Here is a 27,972-nt window from a genome sequence, read left to right as displayed (position 1 = left end):
TGTTTGTTTTTCAGCTAAAGAGGCTGTCAGAGTTTCAAACAATTGAATTTAATCATTTTACCTGTTGCCTTCTAAGTACTACGCCATGCAAATAAATGACATTACAGTTGTGTTTCCTCCTGTACGTAGATGTGTGTTTGTGTGTATAAGGGATTATGTGGTGTTTGTCCCAGTGTATTGAGATGATGTCATTGAGTGTTTGAGCTCAGAAACCGGATATTGGGATAATCTGACTTTCACTTTATATCACAGTACTTGATGACAACTATAATACTAGTAGTGCATCACGTCCCACAGCATGACAGCAGTGATATGTAAAGCTACTGCCCAACGCTAGAGATTATGTATTTTAATTTTTATTCTATGTGTGTGTGTGTGTGTGTGTGTGTGTTTTATGGTAGAGTATGCCAGTGGTGGATCTCTGTTTGACTATCTGTCCAGTGCCGAGAGTGAAGACATCAGTATGAAGCAGATTATGACCTGGGCCATGGACATTGCTAAAGGTATTATATACACTTACACACACATAAACAAAAAAAAAAAGAAGAAAAAAGATTAGATTAGCCCCTGGTTTCACAGACAAGGCTTAAAGGGATAGTTCACTCAAAAATGAAAACTAGCCCATGATTTGCTAGTGCTGTAGCGGCGCGTCGATGACGTCGAAATACTTCACACAGAAACTCAAAGGTCTCCACGGCAACCCGTCAAAATAAAAGTTTGGTTTAACTTTGAAAAAATGTACAGAAATAATGATATTAGTCTACTGTACAATAGATTTAGCTACATCTCCATGTATTAAAAATACTACTACTACTACTAATAATAATAATGTGTGCATAAAAAGGTTGCTTATTTTTAAGCAATATTTCTCAATATTTGCGTTTTACAGCATGTAGCCTTCAATGTATTATTTACTTATGATTACTGTCATAAATAAAATAATAAAGTAATTGAATTGAATGTTTTTTTTCTTTCAAATAGTTAAATAAAATAGAAAAATAGATTTTAAACTAATGTGAACGGTAGCTACTAACCTAGCACAGACAAACTGCACAGAGCTAAGATGCCTTGGTTAGTCCAGCACCAGCAAAGTGCACAGCTGCTAGATCTAGCTAACGGTAGCAAGCAGATTGTAGTAGCTTTTAACGTTATGTTGGTAACTCAAGTCACGACTTAACGTTAGTTAGCGTTAACTCATGCTGTGGTCGTTTACGAGTCAAATACATAACGTTAGACTAACGTTAGCCAGCTTATAGTATCATGATTCAGTACGCTAGTTCGCCAATGTCAAGTAACGGAGCCAAGCAATGTCCAGGCCAGGGTTTTTATTAATCGAGCAACAGAAAAATAATTGTTATATTAGTCGTTAGATTAGTCGACTAATCGATAAAATAATCGCCCAACTAATCGTTTTTTAAATAATCGTTTACCCCAGCCGTATGATTTACTCACCCTAAAGCCATCCTAGGTGTATATGACTTTCTTCTTTCAGACGAATAAAATCAGAGGTATATAAAAAAAAATCTGGGAAAGAAAATCTCAATATTTATTTATATTTAGTACATCAAAGCGCATCCATCCATGATAAACGGGCTCGATGCGGCTCCAGCGGGATAATAAAGGACACATTTGACGCATGTATGACGTAGGATATAGGAGTAGCGTTAGCTTTGACGCCTCTCGCGGTTCAAACAAACAGGGCTGGTTAAAAATGATTGTTTTAGACTTCTAATTCGTGACTGGTGTTTTGTTTTGCTCTGTCCTCTGCGCTTCCGCGTTCGTCATTACGTTGTGCGTCGGGTCAAGTGCCGTCTGCCGGAAGCTAGTTATTTTAGTCAATAAAGTTTTAAAAATGGATATTTTTCTTACACGAACGCATCGCTTCGCTTCAGAAGGCCTTTATTAATTAACCCCCTCAGAGCCGTGTGGAGCACTTTTATCATGGATGGATCCACTTTGATGGCCTTTCAAAAAAATATACGCTTTGACTCCCATTATAAGGCTTGGAAGAGCCAGGACATTTTTAATATTACTTCGATTATATTCGTCTGAAAGAAGAATGTCATAGTTGATTGTACCTTCGTGCCAGTGGGCGGGGCCAAAGATGTGATGATGTAGAAAATCATATGTACGTCATATGAACACTATTACATCAAATGAACACTATTACATCATATATGTGTTTTTGCAAGAAGTCTCTTACGCTTACCAATATTGCATTTATTTGATCAAAAATAGAGAAGAAAACAGTAATAATGTGAAATATAATTACAATTTAAAATAAATGTGAATATTTAAAAATGTAATGCCTAACTTATTTATTCCTGTGACTTAATGCAAAGCTGATTTTTCAGCATCATTACTCCAGTCATGTGACACTTAACCATCAAGGGATTACGTTTTTAACTATATTACAATAGAAAACATTTCTTTAAAATTGTAATAACATTTAAAAGTTTTTACTGTGTTTTTGACACAGCTTTGGTGAAGAAAAGACTTAATTCAAAAGCTTTAAAAAAACGAATTATTCCAATCTTTCGACGGCAGTGTAAGCACATTAACAAAACTACAAGCTTCACATTTCTGCGATGAACCCCTCTAGGCCTCCATTGTAATCGCAGTACTGTAAACACATTTCCTGTTTGTTTATACACACAGAGAATTGGGAGAAGCAACAGATGTTGTTATTTTGACTCAGATACTTCTTCAAGGACCTTCAGTGTAATAACAGCCCCTTTCCCACCGGGTAGTTATAGGAACTAGCCACCGGTGTGGTTCCCCGGGAACTGCATGTTCCCATAGGGCCATTGTCCTGGTTGCATTCGCACCGCCAGTAGGAGATCTGAAGATCCTAGAACTTAAATAACTAGAACTTAGATCCTAGAACAAAAAAACTGAGAAACCAGTTCCTGTTGTGCAAACACCACTGATCTATATAATGACATTCTATATAGATCAGTGGCAAACACTGCAAAAAGCGGGTACTTCCGCCATTAGTTCTAGGAACTATGAAAAGGTTCCTCTTGTGCGAAAGCCCCTATTGACCAATAGCAAAATCAAATTCTAGTCTTTCACAATTTGTTTGCTTGTGTGTTGTGTTTTCTCTCATAGGCCTACACTATCTGCACGCTGAGGCCCCGTTTACTGTCATTCACAGAGACCTCAAGTCCCGAAATGGTTTGTAACTTTGTGAAATAAAGGCTGTATAAATATCTATTTGAGTTCAGGAGTGCTTGAACACTGTCTGTTCCTATGACCTGACGACCTTGTGTTTCTTTTCAGTTGTGTTGACTGCAGATTCAGTACCCAAGGTACACGATGATGATCACTGTCTATTCATACAAACAGAATCAAGTTCTCTATATGTTATCAGTTCTGATTAACCGAACTCTCCGCTTCCTCAGATCTGTGATTTTGGGGCGTCTAAGTTTCACTCTCACACCACCCACATGTCTCTGGTGGGCACGTTTCCCTGGATGGCCCCTGAAGTCATCCAGAGCTTCCCTGTGTCTGAGACCTGTGACACTTACTCTTACGGGGTGGTGAGTGTGTGAACGTCAGCGCTGGTGCTTTAGCTACTAAGGCTGTGCCATTCACTGTTATTATTCTTCTGCCGTAAAACTTATCGTGCAGACCAAACCGTTAGGCTTAGAGACTTGAAACTTGGCACGATGGTAGATCTCAATTTGGGGAGATATTGACTCGAAATCACCGTAATCGGCCAATAGGGGGCGCTACATCGATCAAATATATGCAACCGCTCATAACCCCTAGACCAGGGGTGTCCAAACTACGGCCTGCGGGCCAACTGCGGCCCGCGGTCCAGTTTTTATTGGCCCGCGGCAAATTTTGAAAATATAATTGAATATGGCCCACACAAGAAGCTTGAGCTCAACTCTGTTAGCAATAAAGCTAAAAGCAGCGCGCGTGTGACCTAGTACCACGGACATCGGCGCCGCGCAGAGATCTGCCACATGAACGCGTTTCCCCCCGGGGGCGAGCGCTGTGAGTTGGTTGTTGCGCGAGTCTTGCTGCACCTTCCTCGTTGTCGCTTTTGAATTATGTGCGTTAGTTTTGAAGTATTTTTTATTTGTGAGAATTGTTCTTTAGGCGAATTAGCAGTCTCTTGAAATTGCCTCAGATTATTAGTCTAACAAGTCCTGCTAAATATGGTAAACCTTACAGTTTACACATGTTCATGTTTTCATGTGCCACCTGCAGGCCTGTCGTTCCAGTGCACGAGCAGTGCAGTTCCAGTTATTAACCTACCTGACTCTTTGCAAACACACACAACTGACATTGTATTTAATTCATACCACACTTTTTACTTTAATAATAAACAGTTCTTTATTCATTTTAAATTTTAAAACCTAAACTGTTTGTTCCTGTTCCTTTTTATGTTGAGACCTTGAGTAACAAGCCAGGTCGTAAAAATGCAGTATTCATGTGTCAATATAGTGTGTGGCCCGGCCCTTTGTTTATTTTTCTGTATTTGGCCCTCACTAAAAAAAGTTTGGACACCCCTGCCCTAGACCGTCTGTCGTAGACTCAAGTGCCTTATAGAGAGCCTAAGTCCCGCCCCTCCACTTCCGGCTCATGGGACCTTATTTCGGAAAAAATATGTTTGGTAGTCAGTGGCGAGAGACAACTTATTTTTTTATTCCGTCTGAACTGTGCCCTGAATTATACATATGATGTTTGTCAATTTAAAAGATAATTATGGAAGTCAAGAAAGTCGCAGTTTGTCATAAAACAGAAGAGTAACATTTAGTTTTATGTGAAAATCGCTCAATGAGCTACATCTCTCGTCTCGCACTGTACGTCACAAACGAGATCAAAATATTTGTTGTCTCTCGCCATTGACTACCATACAATATTTTTTTCCGAAATAAGGTCCCATGGTGGTCCACCGGAAGGGGAGGGACTTAGGCTCTCTATACCAAGACGGACAAAATATATATATTTTTGCAAACTAGTCCTAGGTTTTTCTTCCGATCGGAGCCACACCAGTGCAGAAATACTCTCTGGAGTCTGATATATTAATAATTATCAAAAAAAAGTTTTTTAAGAGCCTTTTTTACTAAAATGGGATATATTCACCAAACTCGGAACAATATAGAAAAATGCTTAAGAGTTTGTGATTGGATCATTATTGCTGTGATTATTATCTTTCTAGCATGTTATATGTTTGTCAACAGTTGTTCTAACCCTAATTGATGGAGTGTGTAGTTTTTAACTTCTTAAACAATCATGTAGGAAGACACATCATGGCCATATTCCAGGATGATAATGTCCGGATTCGTCAGGCTCAAATGGGAGGAGCATGAAGAGTCATTTTCACACATGAATCGGCACTTCTAGTCCAGAATTTAAAGAGTTAGTTCACCCAAAAATGAAAATAATCCCATGATTTACTCGCCCTCAAGCCATCCTAGGTGTATATGGCTTTCTTTTTTCAGCCAAACACAATCGGTGTTATGTGTAAGGGATCATGTACATCCTGCTGGTTGTTATCTCAGAAGTGTGTTGGAAATAAACACCTCTTGATGGAAATAATGTTGTGATGTTATTTCCATCAATTTTTGGTCAGATCTTGTGTTGACAATGCAAGAGTCCAGCACTCTGTAAAGTCTCCTCCAGTACATCCCAATGACTTATGGGAAAAATATATATTTTTAATTCATATTAAATCAATATTTAAGTTTTGAACCAAAATATAATATATAATTGTGTATAATTTATTTAAAACTAATACATTTGGATGTAACAAATGTCAGTTGGTGGATTCACTGGGTCTGTTGGCACAGCTAGTTCACTTTTTCATATAGCTGTGAATTATACGCATGTTTCTTTCAGGTCCTGTGGGAGATGTTGACGCGTGAAATTCCCTTCAAAGGTCTGGAGGGTCTGCAGGTGGCCTGGCTGGTGGTGGAGAAGAACGAGGTGACGGACGACGGCAGGTTCTGATTGGCTGTGTCACTGATGAGGTGTGTTCAGCAGGTTGGTGTGATGTTCTGACATGTGTCGTGTGTGTTTTGCAGAGGTTGACGATTCCCAGTTGCTGCCCAGCCAGTTTTGCCTGTCTGATGAGAAGCTGCTGGGTGACGGAACCAAAAGTAAGTTAAAAAAACCCTGGATGTTTACCTCGAAATGTAAATTAGGTCACATAGTAGAGCATGACCACAGACTAAACCAAACCCTGTCATGGAGGTTTGGAACGGCATGTGGATCAACTCTTTTACAGTGTGATTATCCTGTGAGATCTTATTTAGCAAATACAGGATAAATTGTTATGGTTTTGACACTGCACAGCAATCATACAGTAAACCTTGATAATGACACACATTGGAGAGCATTAGCAATATGTTGCATTATACTACTAATACAGTAATTATGCAGCGCTTAAGGAGATTGGTATTTTCTCCATGTTAAAGTGCAATGCATTAATGCATGAATAATAGATAAGACATGCTGTTTGCTTAGGACTTTAATAACCGATGTCTTTATTAATATATGACTGTCTCTTATCCTGACATTTTTAATTCAACCAATCAAATTTTATCTGCCTCATGTCAGGGCTTGTTTTTCCCCTCTCGGTTTCTCTCTTTTAGATCGCACATCTCCTCTGAACGCTCACTCTCATTTAAGTGAGCTTCATAATTCATGTTGGCTGGCGCTGACGTCCGCCTGTCACTCACAGAGCCAGAAAACACTAGCATAACACTCAAAAACACTCAGATTGCAGTTTAGGCGACACACAGCTGTTGTTCAACTCTGATACGTATCACATGGACGTTTCTCCAGTACGTTAAACTGATGACAACTTGCAAACGTTTAATTGAAAAAGCTGTTAATGTGTCACACAACCTGCCGATTTTATGAGCCGTTTCAACCTTTCAAGTACTTGTGAAAAAGAAGTGCACTTAATTGTTTTGAATGTGCACTTGTAGTGTACTTCAAAATCTTAAAAGTTAATTTTTAAGAAACTACTTGCAGATATATTAATTCAATAAAAAGTTGGACATTTTCGTGACTGTTTCGTAACACATTTAAGTACGTTTTTAAATTCACTTTGTAATAGTCAAATTAAAAGTTTTACTTTAAAGTACAAAATCATTGTTTTAATAATATTTTGTCATACTTTAACCCCTTATATTGGCACTGGGCCACAGCCATTACATATTTAAAACAGTAATATCCTATACTAAACCTAAACTAATCTTGACAAACTATATATAATTTGAAAGCTTACAATCTCTAGTTTACATATTTAGTGACTGATTTTCAAAATAAATTACAGAGGAGCCGTAATTTATCAATTTGCAACAAGAATATGTTCATACTCCTAAGGCGTGTTCAGACCTTTATTTTGAAATAGTGATGAACATGAAAAATCATGAAAGAATGGTAGAAACCTCAGTTTGTTTTCATGCCAAGAGTTCAAAAGATAGCATCCATTCAATTATTTCAGAAAAAAAGGTCTGAAAATGTTTTGAATATAAAGAAAAAAATAATATATTCATCATTAGTGATGTGGCAGCGAGATATAATGCACATACGTGATCTTTTGTGTTTCTTAGAGGTTGAATTCATTTCAAAATCTGCCAAACTTCCAATAATACTTCTGAATAGGATGTCTACTTCATAAATTGTATGAAAAGTGTATATGGGCAGTAATGTCAACTAGTGGAAAAGTTTGGTACTGCGCCCACACAAAATCTCACTGAAAGCTTATTTTTTGAGATATCAACCTAAAATTTGAACAACTTGTTCAGATTTTTAGCGTTGATTTTTTTTTGCATTTTTAGAGTCCACCAGGTTTTGAAAATATATATTTTATAAAAAATATGAATAATTAAATTTTTAACATTGTCCATTTTCATAAACTCAAACTTCTAAAACTTTTTTCTGTTTAACTTTCTTAATTTATTTCACTTCTACAAAAATCTGCCAAATGTCTTCTTTAAAACAAGACCAATCTATACATCTATATTCCAAAGCATTATTAAAAATAATAAAAAAAAACTATAAAAAAATGGGGGGTGCAGAGAAGTACGCTTATTTTGATGTGTTGACTAACATACTAAAACACATGTCAAGGACTCGATTATAATTGTATCTGTAGTGTGTTATTCAGTATTACATTTAAAGATAATATATTTTAAAAGTAATAAATTGCAACTTCATCATTACAAATGTGAAATAACAAATATATTTAAATACACAGCATACAAGCTTCAATATAGAAATGGCATTAAAGTAAATTGTATTTTACCATAAATGCTTGTCATGCTTTCAGCTCTACACTTTAACCATATTTCAAGACAATAGGAGTACTTATGAAATTACACATAAAAATGTACTTAACGGTAAGTCCTAAATGTACTTAAGTGGGCCAAAAAAACAATTAAGTTGCTCTTAATATAAATTTAATTACAATTGACTTTCAATTAAGTGTCCGAAAACATTATGCACTTCAAAGTATATTAATATATACAAGTATATTATTTCCATATTAAGTGCTCTTTTTAAAAGTAAGCTCAAGTCTTTTCCAGTAGGGAGTGCTTGTGAGATATTGGTGTAGTGTTGTTTATCGACAGATCTGAATGTTAAATGCAGATGTTGTGATTGTGTTGTAGGACAGGCCGCTGTTCAAACACATCTTGTCCACGCTGGAGTCCATGTGGAACGACGGCCAGTTACCTGACGAGTGCAACACGTTCCTGCAGAATAAAGCAGAGTGGAGGTACACTCACACACTAATGAGTACATACTGCACATATCAATATCATATACCTGTCTATACACTAGAACTGATTTACCACACACTATAAAAAATGCAACCCATTTTGATTTAAAAACTGCAGTTTAAATGCTCAATAATTTTATCTCATCAAACTCGTCTCTGATCACTTTCTTTATGTCTTGAATTCTAAAATAATTCAAAAATATCTTGAATGTAACTCGACACCCTTGCCTTATTTAGTATACGCGGCGGTTCTATGAATATGCAAATGAGCCCCGCCTCCACTCACTTACTCACTCAGAGATCCACTGGTTGACGATCACACGTTGATCTGATTGGTTACAAGGTAGTGTGTGACGTCAGAAACACCAGCGATTTCACACCGTGTTTTTGAGACTGTCTTTGGTTCACTGCAGTTTTAAGCAGAAAATACTCAGCAATGCTGTCGACTTATGAATTTACACATGGTTTGTCTTAAAACACATTAAAAACACCACATAGACATATAAACAACATTAAAAACAGATTTTTTAAGTAATCAAAGTGGTGCTTTAACCATAATATGATGTTTTTTTTATAAACTACTATGTGTGTCCCTTCACACACATTCCTCCGGTTTAACTGAAAGCATCTTAAAATAGGTCAGTGTCATTGTTTTGTCTCAAGATGCACACCAGTAATGTTTTTCCTAATGTACGTTTATAAAAGCTAGTTAAATATCCTAACTGAACTACGGTCTAATGCTGGCCTAATATAAGCCCTGTCTGTGAAACCAGACCATTGTGTCCTGGTGGTCTAGAAAGTCTGATGCTATATTAAGACCCTCTGGATTTGGGCCAGGAGATTCCTGTCCCTCCCCACAGCTAAACAGGGAAACATCGAACCAAGAAAAGAAATGTGAAGTGTCAAAAAGGGGAACTTTAGGGCACATATAATTGTGAAATTCCAATAGTGTTTGTTAGAAAAGAGGCAGACAGGGAAATCCGTCACATGGGAAGTGTGGTGTTGAAGTTGAGCAAGCAGGGCGTCAGCGGTGGGGCTCGACGGGACGGGACGGGCCTGATGGGAGGGGTTTGAGGACACCAGTTCCAGTCTCTATAAATAACTGTTGTGTGAAGAGAGTGTGTAGCTCCCTCTGCTGGTTAAATCAGATATTACACATGCACACTGACTCAGGCTTGACTGTATTATATACACCATTTGGGGATTCTGCACTAAATGTTGCCAGCTTAAAAAATGTCTAATGTTTAGTTGCGCTTATCCTGTCTAAAGACAACATTCAGCCATTATTCGTACATACATTTCTTTGCATACTGTGGCCAAACCAGTCAAATTAGTGAAAACAACAAACATCACATTTTTGTCTTCAAAACATGAATTGTCTATGTAGTCCAAAAGTGTGGCTGTGGGTATTTGTCAAAATTGAAAACAAAACATGTTTTCTTCAAACAAATTGTATTTTAAATCTTAACAAACAAGTGTTTTTTGAGTCCAGTGGAATTGTATTAATGTTAAATTTCCACTGTACTCCAAAAGTGTGAATTTGGGTATAAAATGTGTCAGAATTGAAAGCAATACGTAATATTAAAATGTTCAAACAATAATATTTCTATTAGTGTTAAAATTAATATATTTCGTCTTCTAACAAATATTTTAACAATGTTTTTTTTTTCTCTTGTTCTGGCCCCAAAGTCCAGTGAAATTAATAATAATGTTGTTAAATTGTCTATGCAATCCTGTGGGTATAAATTGAAAAAATCTAATTTGAAAGCAGTATGTAATATTTACATTTTCAAAAAAATATATTACTTTTTTTAACTTAATTTAAAATATAATTATCCATATCTCCATAAAAATGTGTATATTAGTACATCAATGTATGACACATTATGCAGTAAAATAATCATGTATGTAAGCTAATCACTTGTTTATAAATATTGCTATGTTTTTGAATAGGCAACACATATTGTGTTGATGAATGTGATGTGTGTATTGTGTGAGCAGGTGTGAGATCGAGGCGACTCTGGATCGTCTGAAGCGGTTGGAGAGAGATCTGAGCAGCAAAGAACAAGAGCTGAAAGAAAGAGAGAGACGGTTAAAGATGTGGGAGAGAAAACTCATCGAGCAGTCCAACACACCGGTGAGTGTCTCTCTCTCTCTCCCTCTCTCTCCCTCTCTCTCCCTCTCTCTCCCTCTCTCTCTCCTCTCTCTCTCTCTCTCTCTCTCTCTCTCTCTCTCTCTCTCTCTCTCTCTCTCTCTCTCTCTCTCTCTCTCTCCCTCTCTCTCTCTCTCTCTCCCTCTCTCTCTCTCTCTCTCTCTCTCTCTCTCTCTCTCTCTCTCTCTCTCTCTCTCTCTCTCTCGAGAAAGCGTGTTCTTTTAACAGAAAAGCAATGATTGGGGGATTTCATTCTTGAAATCTGGCAACCGTACGCATGAAAGGTTGTAGCGGCTTGATAAAAACAGTCTGCAATGTTTTGTCTCCTCTTTTATTCGACAAAAACAAAGAGTGATCTTGGTCAAGTTATTATTTTTTAACTACATTTCAGTCAAGTCATCTTCATTTATATAGCGCTTTTAACAATGTAGACTGTTTAAGGTAACGGATTTATAGCGGTTCTTGAATAAAGATATTTTCCAGCTAAAGTTAGTTTTGATTGATTAACTTCCGTCGCAACGATCATTTGTTATTAAATTAGGGGCCGCTAAGACGACACCGTTCTCTCTACAGACTTTAGACGCGAACCTGTGAGAAACACTGATGGCGCTCACGTGCGTATCAAGAATTACTTATATAGTTATGTGCGTTTGAATATATGTGCGCAGGTTTGCGCTATATCGATTTTACATTTTGATAAAGTCACAGTTATCGTTTAAAAGTACAATATGTAAGAATTATGTGATAAAATATCAATATCAGCGTGGCGAGATCTAGCGCCCGCGACTAACTTGGACTTGACAGAGATGACGCTCTTGTACTTTACTAGACAGGAGAGCAAATGTACATAAAACTAATCAATGCTATATAGCTCAACATGATGAACTGTTAGAATATGATCAGTATGTTATTCTAATGTTGATCTAGCTTACGGCTAATCTCATACAGACAAACTAACACATAGAATAACATTCAACACTCAAATGCAGTTTAGTGTGATAGTGTAGAGCGAGGGAGACAGCGCTGTTACCTCACAAGTTTCATTCGTCTAATAAACTGACCGGTGTGACCGAAAAACATTGTGTCATAGATTTTATTAATGAAATTAACACAAGTGTGTCAGAAACGAAACACTTATTACTTCAGCTCTTCCTCAGCACTTGATACACAGTGACGCGAACAGTAACAATGGCGTCGTTTTTACCGAATCAATTCATGCAGAATTCTTCTGTAAGTTCATCAAAGTGGATTCGCAGCTCTGAGAACAGTGACATGAACAACACGGATCAAACTCTTCCAGGCTCAGCTACAACTGCAGTGTTTGAGGGTCTCGTAGACGTTGTTCACAGGCAGACAATGAAGACCATAGACTGGCGTTCGGCAAATGTGTGACAAACCTACGTAGGTTTCGTCTAAGAAGTGAGACTGGAATCACAGACGACTCGGTTCAGGTCGTTCACACTCGACTCTCTCTTTTTAAATCCATCAAGTACTTTGATCTTTGAAACTTTGCAGAGCTTCCAGATTCTCATACAGCCGTATCACACACACACCGCATGAAAGACAAGGTAATATATCCGAAAAAGCATAATAGGGGCACTTTAAACTGGACACTTGCTCACTGTCTTCCCTTCAATATCCATTTCAACTCAACTCATTCAATTCAATCATATAAAATAACTTTCGTTTTTGTAAAGAAAGGACATCCAGACAATCCAGACATTCACTAGATCAAAATGAACCGCTCGTATTCAAGTTTGCTCAGATGAGAAATAGCTTGTGAAGGTAACTGCACACATTTGTATACAGTTCCCCATCAGGAACCGTGTTTATTTGCTGGAGGAGATCTGCTGTTCTTGTAAGAAGAGTTTTAAGTGTAATAAGCCGTGTGTCGTGGAGGTCAGAGCAGTCACTTTCTCTGATTCCCGGTAACGGCTGTATTAGGTGAGGCCGCCTGACGCCCACCGGGTCCTTATGGATGTTATTTATGGCAAATGAAGTGGATGTATAGCCACATGCTGAGGAGAGCGAGAGAGAACAGCGTGTCAGCGCGGCGAGGACAGCGCGCACTTACGAACAACTGACATTTCACTGACATTAAGATTGGCCAATTTGAGCAGTGTGAAGACTGTGAGGAACTCACACACCGTCAAGAAAGAGAGGGAGAGAGATTGAAAAACATGAGCAAGAAAGAGTATTTCAATATTTCTTCCAGCAGAAATGAAAAGCGTTAGAGTCGAGTGTCTGTTCTTCTATCCACGCTTTCCTAGGAAACCTGAAAACCTGTAAAGAAAAAGAAAAAGAAATGACAGTGCTGTTCAATAGATATATCACTGATATTAATTCAGTTAAAGACTTTATAGGAGGCTATATTTAAAAAAAACGGTACTTATCTTATATATGTGACTCTTGATCACAAAACCAGTCACAAATTTGACACAAATGTCAAAATTATCGATTTTTCTTTTTATGCCAATAATCATTAGGATATTAAGTAAAGATCATATTCTATAAAGATATTTAGTAAACTTCCTAATAATTTTTTTTTTAAATAATAATATTTGTTCACTAGATATACCACTGATATTAATTAGGTTAGGGTTAAGACTTTTATAGGAGGCTATATATAAAAAAACTGTACTTATATATATTATAACTGTAATATAACATTAATGAAATAATAGATGTACTTCCAGAATCTCTGTGAAGGAAATGTTGAACCGGTAAAAGCTAAACCAGACTCAGGAGTAACTATCATCTAAATAATAATACGTAACGGTTCGTATATTAGTTTATTCTGACTGAATTTGTGCTTGTTTATGAGAGATTTGCAGATTTGAAAAACTCTATAAAGCATTATACGTGATTATACTGCACTGTTTCTATTGGTTCTTTTCTAAATGTATTTCTATTCAACATTTCAGTCGTCGCGTCCGCCATCTTGAGTTCGTCGCAGTGCATTTTGGGATTACTTTTGTTATATCACTAATCCAAAGGAATTTTTTTTATATATATTTGGTAAAACATTTCCTTGGGTCATTTTGTTTAGTGTGTAAAACTGTAATAAAATCATGAGAATTAGTTTTGACAATATAAAAAATATTAAGATTATTCCCCTCATTCTTAATTTAGGGTGTCTTTATATTTGATCTTTGATAGTGTGTCTGATAAATTTCTCTTTTGTACTATTATGTATGTGAGACTGTAATATCCTGCACTGATGTCTAAAAATTGATTTACAAAAAAAAATCTATCATTCTGAAATAAAAGATCTGTGACACACTTATTAATCTTGCCTGAGATATATTGCCTGTCAATCATTCTGTCCATCAGATGGAACATGATTAATTTCCCTGAAGCTTGAAGAAAATATGAAAGTTTATGGAATATTGCTTTACTTTATAGGGGAAGATTTGATCTTAACACATAACCTGGGACACAACTTCACATCCTGTTAATAAGCTGCCAATTCAAAAACAAAAGTGAGATACAGAATAAAGTTAAAATGTCATAAAAGCATCCAAATTTGCTAATAAAGAAATGAGATGTTAAAAACACACACCCACAAATAAATTTAGATATTCTAGATATAAAATGTCAATTAATTATATTGTGTGTGTTCTTCTGTCCGTCTCCGACAGCTTCTTCCAAACCTGGCGATACACTCCTGGACAGAAGAACATGTGGTGAGTATTTTTTCGATAGAGATGATTTCCGATTTTTGTTCTTTTTTAACATCTTTGTCTTTATAGCATTTCTGGATGGAGCAGATCTTTGAAGGTGAGATGCTTCTTCACCTCTGATGCTGATTATCTGTTCACTTAAAGCTGTTCTCTTGAACTTTCTTTTCATCAAAGAAAAACTGAAACCTGTTTTCAACATTGATAATAATCATAAATGTTTCTTGAGCATCAAATCATCATATTAGAAGGACCATGTGACACGGAAGACTGGAGTAATGATGCTGAAAATTCAGCTTTGATCACAGGAATAAATTATTATTATTATTATTTACAATATATTCACATAGAAAACAGTTATTTTAAATTGAAATAATATTTCATAATATTACTGTTTTTAAATCAATGCAGTCTCTCTGAGGATAAGAGATTTATTTTAAAAACATTAAACAAATCTAACTGACCCTAAACTTTTGAACGGTAGTTTATTTTCATATAAAAAAAAGGTTAGAGGATAGAAAATGTGTGTGTGTGTGTGTGTGCATCTGTTTGTGTGTGTGTGTGTGTTTGCATGCGTGTGTGTGTGCCTCTGTGCGTGCATGTGTGTGCGTGTGTGTGTGTGCGTTTGTGTGTGTGTGTGTGTGTGCATCTGTTTGTGTGTGTGTGTGTTTGCATGCGTGTGTGTGTGCCTCTGTGCGTGCATGTGTGTGCGTGTGTGTGTGTGCGTTTGTGTGTGTGTGTTTGCGCGTGTGTGTGTGTGTGCGTTTGTGTGTGCGTGTGTGTTTGCGTGCATGTGTGCGTGCGTGCATGTACTTGTGCGTATGTGTGTGTGTGCGTGTGTGTGTGTGCTTGTGTGTGTATGCGTGCGTGTGTGTGTGTGTGTGCTCTTGTTTATGTGATTTATGAGGACACAAATTTGTATAATGACGTGTATTACACTGATATTACAAAGGGATAGTTCACTTTAAAATTAAAATTCTGTCATCATTTACTCACCCTCAAGTTGTTTCAAACCTGTATTAATTTATTTCTTCTGCTGAACACAAAGAAAGATATTTTGAAGAATGTCAGTAACCAAACAGTAGTCTGTACCCATTGACTTCCATAGTAGGAAAAAAAAATACTATCGAAGTCAATGGGTACAGACTACTGTTTGGTTACTGACATTCTTCAAAATATCTTTCTTTGTGTTCAGCAGAAGAAATAAATTAAAACAGGTTTGAAACAACTTGAGGGTGAGTAAATGATGACAGAATTTTAATTTTAAAGTGAACTATCCCTTTAAACGTGGTTTATGAGGACATTTCAGGGGTTTAGGGTTAGGGGAAGTGTAAGGGGACAGAATATACAGTTTGTACAGTATAAAAACCATTACGCCTCACAAGTATAGCAAAACAAACGTTAATTATTAAAACAAACGTTTATTATTAAATTATTAACGTGTGTGTGTGTGTGTGTGTGTGTGCTGCAGGTGATGGAGAGCTGCAGCAGTACGCTGAGGTCTTCAAGCAGAATCACATCACAGGACAGAGACTCCTGCTGCTGTCTGAGACTGACATGAGGGATCTGGGTGTGACGTCCAAAGGACACATCATACATCTGAAGGTGCCACGCTACTTCCTCCACGATTACAGCGCTTACCTTTACCAGTGTTAGAAATATATATGGTCCTGGTTAAAACTGCTTATTTCTCTGGATTTAAACATTTCTTAGAAACATTTGGGATAATGAAAGTACACAAATCAACACAATATATAACATTGTTCTAGTGGACACAGATGAAGACAACACTCCGCGAAATCAAGCTACGCATTTGTTTTAAATAAACGTCCTCTAGTGGCGAGAAATGACATAGTGTGCCTTTAATGTAAAAATAATTTAATGCGAGTTTGAATATAATTTTTCGTGACAAATAGGCTAGGCTAGACTGATAATTCACCTCAGATCTTGAAAATAAATTAAAGGAAAGAACATGTTCAACTCAAGTTGAACAAACAAGTGTATTCCATGATACATAAAGATTAATTCAGTCACTCAGAATGTATTTTTAATCAGGTTAAAATGGTGTAAGATTTATGAATTTGATAATCCATTTCGTTGCGAATTCAGTGCGCTTGCAGAGAGACTCCGCCCACACGTTCTTCTGATTGGCTGGTATTTTTGATTGATTTTGTCACAGTTTGGACAGATAAATCACACCACGTCTGGTTAGAACAGTGTTAGGTTGTTTAAATTTGCTTTTAAAAAGCTGCAATTTTTGATTTAACAGATTGAGCGAGCAACATCTCGTTCAGCAGATTGATTGAACGAGATGTTTATCATTTATGTTTATTTCCCCTGTTTTGTCCGAATACTGCCATATTCTGCCATCTATTCGGCATTGGTCCTCGTCTGTCGATGAATCGGTCTAAAGAAACCGAGCAAGAAATCTCACACGAATTTCTCAACAATGCTCCAACAGTGCTCATAAAGTCCAAGATCTCAATATGAAGTCGAATGAACAATATGAAGACCAGATGAACATTCATTCATGTGTCAACAATTGATTTATTTGTCTCTTGGAATTAATTATATTCCCCCCAATGATTTTTTTTTTTAGAAATATCCGTGACAGCGTTGATGTTTAATTGAAAACTCCTTTATGTCATATTGCTAAGCTTTGAAAGAGCGACCTCTGAGAAATAATTTTTCCTCCTCTGGGAAACGCTGCTAACTGACATCACACGTCTGATCCTGTAAAGCGCTTGTATGTTCGCTCCATAGAGAGCGTGATTTGTTGAATTAATTACTCTAGGTGTATATGACATATGCCAGCGCACGAATTATATGTTCATAAGTGATACACAATGGTATTAATTGTTGTTTTGCTGCTGAAAGTCCATTAACAGGTCATAATTAAGTAACATTCACACACAGCTGGTCATTGGCTGATCGCTGCATAACTGCATAAATCCATCTCGAAATGTTTTAAACATTGTGTCAAATCTTTTCTTTTTCAGACCGAAATTGAGAAACTTACCCACGACTACCTGAGTCTGTTCCACTTTCCTCCGTTGATCAAGGCATGTGTTCGCTTTCTAGATCATCTTTTACATAGAGTTGACATGATTTAGCATTTTTGAACAATAGCCACACTGTTTTGACTGAATACTTCCTTATCCACCACACTTTAAAAAGGTTACATTTTATTTTAGGTGACGTGGTTACATTGTACTTACTCAAATAAGTACTGAGTAATATTAATTAACTACATGCACTTGCTATAGAGTTACAATTAGGGTTAGGGTTTAGTTTAGGGTTCGTTACTTGTAATTATGCATAATTTACTGTTATTACAATAACTACGTCACCTTAAAATAAAGTGTTACCAAATATTTTTTGCTTTTATTAAACTAAACTTAATTTACTGGGTTTATCTAATTAATTTGTCCAATATATTTGAATTGACAAGCTATCTCAGCTTTTGAAAGTACGTACAACTAAAAAAAGCCTCAAGTAGATAAAACGTGAGATTTTTGGCCAGCCTAAGGCACACCTGTGCAATAATCATGCCGTCTAAATGTGACATGAAATATTGATTTGAAATCACTGGCATGATACCAGAGATATGAAACTAGCACATCTAAGATGTATACTGAACAAAATGATAAACGCAACACTTTTGTTTTTGCCCCCATTTTTCATTGTATTGTGGCCAGCCTAAGGCACACCTGTGCAATAATCATGCCGTCTAATCAGCATCTTGATACGCCACACCTGTGAGGTGGATGATTATCTCGGCAAAGGAGAAGTGCTCACTAACACAGATTTAGACCGATTTGAGAACAATATTTGAGAGAAATAGGCCTTTTTTGTGTACATAGAAAAAGTCTTAAATCTTTGAGTTCAGCTCATGAATAATGGGGGCAAAAACAAAAGAGTTGCGTTTATAATTTTGTTCAGTATATATTATATATATGTCTGTGAGTGTGCGCGCTCATGTCTGTGTACTGTATATATACACACACACACACAAATATATATTTTGTAAAGAAACATTTTTATGTTTAACATTTTTATGATTATTGGATTTGACAGCACTCATTTAAATGTTCCTTGTGTGCATTCTTAGGATGGTTTGGCCACTGAAGAAGAAGACGAGGAGTGGAGGAAGACTGTAAATCTGGAGTTAGTGTTTGGATACCACTGGAAAGCAGGCACAGGCCACACGGTAAATCACACCGCTTCATATCTTGTGTAGGAGCCCTCATAGTTATTGATAGGGTTGTGATACACAGCTTAGGCCCTGTCCCAAATGGCACACTTCATGTGCACTCTTACAGTCTTGTGGACTTACTCTGGCCACCACATGTGTGTCTGTTAACTCCACAAGACCGTAGGGGCTCCCATTTGTCATTTTAGGTTTAGGTCGAGTTTGGCATAATTGTATTCTGTCAGTGACTAGATAGATTTTCACTTTTTAAATATTGTTCACCACTAGATAGGGGCACAACGGATCGCAGTTGATCCGTGATCCATACGGATTAGGCCCCACGTTTCGGTACGCATGTGGTTCATGGATTAATTGCTAAGTTTAACACTCATAGAGGGAAAGTTCATCATTTGCGCATGTTTTTCCTCGACAGTTTACACATTTTAGCGATTTTAAACCATTCAAGCGCAAGAAGAGGCTAAAGAGAAGTCGATCACGCGTTGTTTATCTGCGCACACAGATACACACACCTGAAGCGCGCACACACACAGAGGCAGGTTTCAGATAGCGAAAGAATTGATTCCTTTTTCGCGTCTCCTTGCCCTTGAACAGACACATACACACAAAATTATGTTCAAATACACCTCTGGGCAAGCAAGTGCTGTCTGTGGTGGCTAGCCCATTTTTAGGATGTTGCTTGGGTGTTGGTGAAAATCATATGTGCATGTTTCCATCCACCTATTTTCATGTGTATTTTGGGATATCGCATTAAAAAAAAACAAGAAAAGATGCACATAAATTCTGAAAATACACACAAAGAAATAACATTTTTTATTCTGGATGCGTAACAAAAATATCCGTGACTTTGCCTCAACAGTGGACGTGATTAGATAACCAGTGGATCAGTTTCATCGCACAGCCTCTCAAATGTTGGTTTGATTATTCTGCAATCTCTGAGCCAAAGTCTGTCATCAGAATGATGTGGTTTAATTCCCAGAAGCGTCTCACACGACTGCGTTTCCAAACACAGGGCAAACCAACGCAAGAGAACATGACAGCGTTTATTGCGTTTCGTCTTCGCGCTCTGAGACGCAACTCATTTATGATGGAGGGAAAAAGCCACAGTGGTTTCCTAGATTGCAGCAACTTACATTTTTATTATTACACATTTTTTGTGGCAAATTTCCCGGGAAGTGGAGATTTTGTTCTCTTGAACACGTGAGATGGAAACGCTACTTTATTCACAAACGTTTTATGCAATATTAAATTAAACTAATTAAATTCGCACACTAACTTTGGCTGGAAACAGTCATTGACATGATGCTTAGTTTTTGTCATATCTATGAATTTAATCAAAAATCATTTTAAAAATGCAATTTAATTTCTGTATCAATACTTATTTAGATTTTTTGCGGCATAAACTCAGATAAGTCATATTGAAGCAAAAAGTCATAAAGAAGTAAAGCATAATGTATAAGAAAAAACAATACAGAAAATAATGTTTTATTTTTTTAATTATTTTAAGAAAACTGCCTCAATATTATATATAAAAAAATTTTAAATGGCAAATCAAAGTCATGTGGTCCAACCAACAGAGGTATGCAGAAAAAAACTAAAACAGGAAATGATATCATAGAGAGGACCCCGCTGACCCTCATGAACACGTGTGTCAGGGTCAATAAAGATAAATAAAATTTATAAATAAAAAATATAAATGGTTAGTTCGAGATGTAAAATGTCATTCGGTGAAACAAAAAAACTTAAAAAAACTTTGTGACCAATAATGATTAAAATGCAGAGACACTCGCATGGATTCTAGACAAATTATGATTACACCACATTTAGAATTGGCTTTTCTTGGAAATGTTACCAAGATGATTTTATTTCTAATAATTTTTTCCTTGTCCTTGCTCACTTAGAAAAGTAATTGCATTCCTCTCATCAACAATCCACACGATGGTCGAATATTGGAGAAGCACGAATGCAGTGTTTCTGCACGCTTCTCTTTAATGTATGAAATGCTTGTGATTTGCTGTCATTATTTTCGCATCACCGTCTGTGCATCATTTCCTGTGTTGACAGGGAGCTTTTGTTGCCGATGTGATGTCTTGTCATAACTGAGACTTTTTGTCACACAATTGCGGCGCTCCTTGATTTGAAGTTGTCTTCCTCAAGTAAAAGATGCCTGTTATCGCCCTCCTCCGAACACTGACCACTGCCTCGCTAAACGCATTTCCCGTTCCCAAGCCTCTTGTTTTGGTTCCTCTTTTTCGTTCACTTAAAAGAGGCCGCAAGAGATAAATGATTTCTGGTGTAAAGCCAGGCGTAGCATCATCCACCCCCTCTCGCCGGCGAGCCTTTGTTTGGGCTCCTGACACAGGAGAGCGACTGCGTCTTCACTTTCCGTTTGAATTTAATCAAAAAATTTAGCCAGAAGTCATTTTCTTTTTAAAAGGCAAATGTTATTTAATCTTTCAGCTGTTCATTGTCCCATCATAAATAGTCCCCTTTCAACGCGTGCGGCGGGGCTGAAGCGGGGCCGCTAATTGCCTCCTATTTCTCCTGACATGTGGTGGTTTGGTTGGGAGGAAGCTCAGCGGGAAGAAGGAAACAGGAGTCTGAGAAAATGAGAGCTAATTATTTTCCCCTGCCTGGTGTCAGCCTCCGTGTCAGCCTTGTTTTTACAAACTGCAAGGTTTTTTTTGCACTAAATAAAACAAACCGGCTTCGCTCGAGTTTTTTCTTCTTCTTTTTTTTCTGCCCTCTCTCTCTCTCTCTCTCTCTCTCTCTCTCTCTCTCTCTCTCTCTCTCTCTCTCTCTCTCTCTCTCTCTCTCTCTCTCTCTCTCTCTCTCTCTCTCTCTCTCTCCCCCTCTCTCTCTCTCTCTCTCTCTCTCTCTCTCTCCTGGCGGTGTCGTGGTACCAGCTGCACTTCTCAAAGCCTAAATGAGACCCTGCGATTGTGCTTTGCCCATCTGACAGCACAGAGTGTTTCTGTTAATGAGGATATCAGGGCTTAGTCGCCGGAAAGGTGCTGAATTATGTATGAGGTGTCATTAGACGCTTACCACGCTGGCCGTCATTACCGCGCATTGTTTCTGCTGCTGCTATTAGGCAGGGATAACGTTTGGCAAACGCTTGGTCAGCACTCGGCCGACTTGTTACTGGACGCCTTTAAGACCCGTCCAAAAAAAACAAGCAGACACACACACGCTCACGGTTGCCTGTTCACGCTTGTGTAACAGGGTTATATATAGCATGTGTCTCCGCTTGCCAATAATGAAGCGTTTAAATGATCGGACTGAAAGATGATTGGTCAGGAAGGGGTTAACGGGGTTTCCTATTGGCTGGCTGTCTCTCCAGCGGCGAGGAATGTGATCGGCAGCTTCGTAAATCAAATTCAACTCATATTCCTAATTCACTGAAATTTCAATATCATTGAGATGTTATAGTTTTTATTAGTATTTTGAATCAGTTTTTCTTTTTTGTTTCATTTTTATTTTAGTTCAAGTTTTAGTAATGTTATTATTATTATTATGTTGTATTATTATTATTACTTATATTTTATTTATAAATATGGCTATATAGTTGTTCTTTCATTTTATTTCAGTTTTAGTTTTAGGTATTTTAGTAAATTAAGTTTAACTGTCTGAAAATGAGAAATGTTGGCTTGACAAATAGCTGAAGTAAAATAAGTTTGTGTTTGTATATTTTATTTTATTTCAGTCAGGGTTATTATAGTTAACTGAAAAATAAATTAAAAAAACTAGACTTAAAACCATAAAAACCCTCCTAACTGTAATAAAAATGTATAAAAACAATAGACATTTAAAAAAGAAAACACTGCAAACGACAAAATCTACAAAATTATTAGATATTTTACTCAAATGAAAACGAAAAAATAAAACTAATAGGCCTATTGATTTCCGTTAACATTCATTTTATTTCAAGTAATGGGAATGTTTTAATTGGTTTTAGTTTTAGTTAACTACATTAATCCCTGGGATTGTCAGGTTTACAGACTGTTCATTTGCTTTTGTGCTTCTGTTTGGTTCCTGTGCTTCCTTTCTGTTTCCTAGTTATTTTATAAAAATAAAAAAATCAAAACTGGCTAATGTTACTGACTAAAATGTCGACCCAGGATTGGTGAACAACTGTGAAGCATTAGGGGTGTTGATGGACTCGATTTACTCCATCTATGTTTAGATCATCGTTCTGAATCTGATCCAGACATAGTCTTTGACAAAAATGAGATTTGCTTAGCTTTTTGCTGAAAATGTTGGTTTTATTAAACTTAAAAAAGAATGCATAAAAGTAGAGGGTCTGTTCTTTCTTTTAATATATATCATCTTCAGATATTCATACAACAAAATATTCTGGGGGCCATGACATTTTTGTGAAAATGGTCAAAAACGCTGGCAGTGGTTGGCAATTTAAAAAAAAAATGCTGGTGGGGAAAGAGTTAAATCTGTCTCGAATGTGTTTCTGAGGGCATTTACACCCCATATCGTGATCATAATCGAATAACTGTTGTCTCAGAGAAAGCGCATGAAGTGACCAGGTGTAAACAGGCACTAAACTGAGGGCTTAAACACACAGGAAATAACAAACTGAACATGAAACAGGTGCACAAAACAATCAGTAACCATGGCAACAAACTAGGGCATAATCATTAATCTACTATGACAGAACAACAGAATATTTAAGGGACAAATGTATACAAAATATAAAATTATAATTTGACAGGTAATGTTTGACAGAATGCAAATTCGTAAATGTTGTGCATTCATTCATACAAATATAAACTACTAGTATCTTGTAAGATCCGGCTGATCGGTCCAACTACCGGTTTCCGGGCCAGGAAGGATGCGCGTGTTCTTGTCTTTTTAGCATCGCAAAGTAATTTGGTTAAATAAGACACATTCACATATGCAATTATCTCCTTTTAATCTGACTCCATGAATTAAAAAGGTTCAATATGACGAAATAAGGTTATGTTTACACTTTACACAAAATAGGTTCATGTAATAGGATAATAACTTAAACCTTTAATTGTACCCAGCATAAATGTAAAATGTTACGAGAGAGAGAGAGAGAGAGAGAGAGAGAGAGAGAGAGAGAGAGACAAATGCAGAGCACCTTTGACTCAAGAGCAGGCCAGCATCCGAAAAGAGACAGAACAACAGTTACAATCCTCTTTTGTAATCTTCCCCGACCATGAGACTAACACCCAGGTGTGAGATATTCAAACAAACCAAGCAGACAATCACAATTTCCCCCATTGTCCAAAACCTCTGGCCTACAGGCCCAGATCACTATCAGCATGGTCCTTGTGAGAGAGAGGGGGGTGAAAAAGCAAATGTCTTGAATTATATCCAATCTTACAATCTGTACTACCATTACGACAATAGTAACAATGACATAATAGATGCAATAAAAAAAAAAAAAAGATAAAGTGCACTTTCCTGAATATTGTCTAATAATACTTTAGGCTCAGAGTTAAATACATTATACGGGTTTTCTGAATGCGTAACGCAGAAGGGACAACAGACCAGTTACACTTGCATGAGGACGCTCTATCAAACGTTGTGTAAGTGTGTGTAGTGTGAACGGCCACATGTTTTAAGCCGTTCCCTTTGACCCGAGCGCCGGGCTGGCAGATTGGACGGATCATTACCGTGTCTCGCCTGGCCTCTCGGTAAGGGGTCTCATCTCCATTGCTAATGTGAAAGAGAATGGATGTTAAGGTGTCTCGCTCTTGTTATGCCTGAGAAACGAACACGTTCGCTTCTCTGCCCTCTGATCTCTCGTAGCCGTCACATCATTCTGTCTCAGAAACACGCGTGTGTGAATGAATACTCTCCCGGTGACAGGCTTGGCTTCGTCTGGGATATGTTTGCGGTAACACGGCATACGCAATGTCTCGCAGCTTTACTGCAAAGTTGCAAAGTTCAGCATTATCTGTAACACTCGAAAAGATAGTAGTCAATGTGTGGCTTTATAGGCATTCATCAGCTGTCCTATTAAAAGTACAAAGTCAGGACAGTGGACGCATGTGCACTGGAAAGTTTTATCCTTGTGCATAGGGCATCTGCAGGGGTTTAAAAGCAAATGAAAGGCATTTTAAGAATTTTTTTAAGACCTGCACAAATTAAATGAAAACCGTATTGAGTTTGTCATTGTTTATGGCAACATCCTATATACCAAACAATGACAAAAACTTTTTCTTTTCTTTTTTATAAACCACATTTCAGCCTTTAAAACATTTTTTAAGAGAAGGGATGAGTCTATAATAAATAATAAATTATTGTATTCATTTAAAATATGATTACCGCTATATATACTATTCTAGATACCTTATTATTCTAATTTTTTAAAATGCACATTATCTTCTTATTGATCCACCGGTTAACACTACAAGACTAATTTGATCAGACAAAATTTAAGAGTTTCTAAGGACCAACAGGGACCCTGTGTTCAGTGTCTGTGCTATTTCTCTCCAGGAGTTATGAAGGATAAAGATACCCGAGAGTTGCAGATATCTCTTAAAGGGATAGTTCACCCCAAAATGTTAATATTCTGTCATCATTTACCCTCCCTCATGTCGTTCCAAACCCGCAATACTTTCGTTCTTCTTCAATGAGGTTCATTCTCGTGTTAGGCAGCACGTTTGAGCTTCAGCAAGAACCAATGAGGTTAATTGACCCTTCTCAGGGAGTTTGATTGACAGGTGATTTGACCAATCATACTTCGCCATCTGCCATTTTGTCGGAAAAAGCAGTCAGGAGAGTTAGTAGATTAACATGGGAGGATTTGAACTTGAGAAGCGGTGTGTACTGACGCCTTTCCGCGGTTAAAACAACATTTCTCCTGATGTTCATTCATGTTTATTTGATGCTATAAATGAACTAGAAGGAAGAGATGATCGGTTCACGAGCAGCTTTAACTGAGGCGACACAGCGATCTGTCAGACACATTAAAGAGCCACAAAACGGTATTTACTGTTTAAATTTCTTTTTAAAAAATGACCAAATTTGAAAGGTGAGACTTTTAATACCTTTAATATCAAAAGTAACCGAAAAGTAAGCTGGTCTGTCCTGTCTGCCAGCGTGTTGTCAGTCTCCTCTCTGCTCCGCGATGTGTTATTCACTGTGTGAGAACATGATGTGTGTGAGAGCGGCGTAGCTTGTCGGGCATAGCGACAGTAACTAAGGGGGGCGGGTCTTTGCGAACGGTCCATTCTCGTGTTACGCATCACGTTTGAGCTTCAGCAAGAACCAATGAGGTTCATTCTCGTGTTACGCATCACGTTTGAGCTTCAGCAAGGACCAATGAGGTTCATTCTCGTGTTACGCATCACGTTTGAGCTTCAGCAAGAACCAATGAGGTTCATTCTCGTGTTACGCATCACATTTGAGCTTCTGCGAGAACCAATGAGGTTCATTCTCGTGTTACGCATCACGTTTGAGCTTCAGCAAGAACCAATGAGGTTCATTCTCGTGTTACGCATCACGTTTGAGCTTCTGCAAGAACCAATGAGGTTCATTCTCGTGTTACGCATCACATTTGAGCTTCTGCGAGAACCAATGAGGTTCATTCTCGTGTTACGCATCACGTTTGAGCTTCAGCAAGAACCAATGAGGTTCATTCTCGTGTTACGCATCACGTTTGAGTTTCAGCAAGAACCAATGAGGTTCATTCTCGTGTTACGCATCACGTTTGAGCTTCTGCAAGAACCAATGAGGTTCATTCTCGTGTTACGCATCACGTTTGAGCTTCAGCAAGAACCAATGAGGTTCATTCTATGAGGACTAAACCGCTCAATTCATATGGGTTAGTTTTACAATCTCTTTATGAACATTTTGAAGTGTCAAAGTGGTTTTAGCTGCCAATGAAGGGACAGAAATCGCTCAGATCATGTCAGAATAAATTTTTTGGGGTGAACTTAACTCTTTCATTTAGCAAGAAATTGCTACAAAAAAAATCATATGACTTACAATAAAGAAAGGAGCCAGGTCATATCTAGAGACCAGGGGCCAGTTCCATAAATTGTGCCACTGTGTTAAGACTGTGTCTAATTTGTCACTAGGAATCAGTCATTCATAATTTTCTTATTAGACCGATCTACCTTTTTATGTAACTGACTTTAAAAAGTTAGGGTCACTTTTGAAGAACTAAAATAGATGGCTAACTTTTAATATTTGTCTGAGCAGTTTATGCAACTAGCCCCAGAATATCATAGATGACCTGAGAGTACGAGACACTTACCTTAGCAACACCCTGGCAACCATCCACATGTTTTCAATTGGGAAGAACCACTGAAATTTTCTTCACCGTGTGAAGAAATTAAGATATTACTTTTCTAAGCAATTAGATTTATAAGTTTGAGCTGAGAGAAATAGTGAAAATGCAGTGTTGAAGTGAGCAGATATATTCACCCTGGTTTGTGTGTTCTTAATTCCCATTGTTGTCCTCTAGGTTGTGCTGTCGTTATATCACCCTCAAACAGCAAAAATCTTACTGGTCTACATTTCTGTTTGTTAAAAACATGCATTATATCTATGTCCACATTTACCTGCACTTTAACCTCATCCTACACACAGTTTCATCATCTATGTCTCGCTCTGTCTTTCTGACCTCTGCAGGACTGCAAATGGAAAATGTACATGGAGCTTGATGGGGATGAGGTGGCGATAGCATACATCAAAGACGTGACCTTTAATGCCAACAGACCAGATGTAGATGTATTAAAGATGACCAAGGTGAGAAATGCCATCTATCACTGTAAACGATGTCTCCATTAGATTCCCTCTGCGTTTTGAGGAATGCAGGAGATGAGGTCTTCCTGAGGTCATAAACCTGAGGTCATTCATCCTCACAACTGTGTTTACTCCACCAACACAAGTCTTAAATGTGTCATGATTAGAGTGAAGATCTGATGCATGTTGTGATGCTGTCATGCCTTTCAGCCTCTGTTGTGGTGTGCTTTAAAATCTAAATTACTCTCTCCAGCCTCCGTTTGTCATGGATAAATGGATAGTGGGAATATCTGGCACTCAAACTGTTGACTGCACAGTGAACTATGAGGTAAGCACCAGCCAAAAGACTAGAACTTTATTTTACAGTCCAGTTTTGCATGTACAGTACACACTATGTACTTATTAAAGTAATAGCAAGGCACTAACTCTAATAACCTAAACA

The 27,972-nt window shown here is 37.4% G+C and overlaps 1 protein-coding gene across 1 annotated transcript in view; it reads left to right on the top strand.

Moving 5' to 3' along the window:
* map3k20a (mitogen-activated protein kinase kinase kinase 20a) overlaps positions 1-27,972 on the top strand; it is a 61,342-nt gene that overhangs the window by 29,099 nt on the left and 4,271 nt on the right. The window contains 7 exon segments of the mRNA XM_079619782.1: positions 14,543-14,587; positions 14,654-14,681; positions 16,053-16,186; positions 17,581-17,643; positions 18,693-18,791; positions 27,417-27,533; positions 27,784-27,858. Of these exon segments, the coding sequence (XP_079475908.1) occupies positions 14,543-14,587; positions 14,654-14,681; positions 16,053-16,186; positions 17,581-17,643; positions 18,693-18,791; positions 27,417-27,533; positions 27,784-27,858 (561 nt within the window).

This window comes from Phoxinus phoxinus, assembly GCF_949152265.1.
Source record: "Phoxinus phoxinus genome assembly, chromosome: 7".
Classification (NCBI taxonomy): Eukaryota; Metazoa; Chordata; class Actinopteri; order Cypriniformes; family Leuciscidae; genus Phoxinus; species Phoxinus phoxinus.
This window is presented reverse-complemented; position numbering and strand designations above follow the sequence as displayed.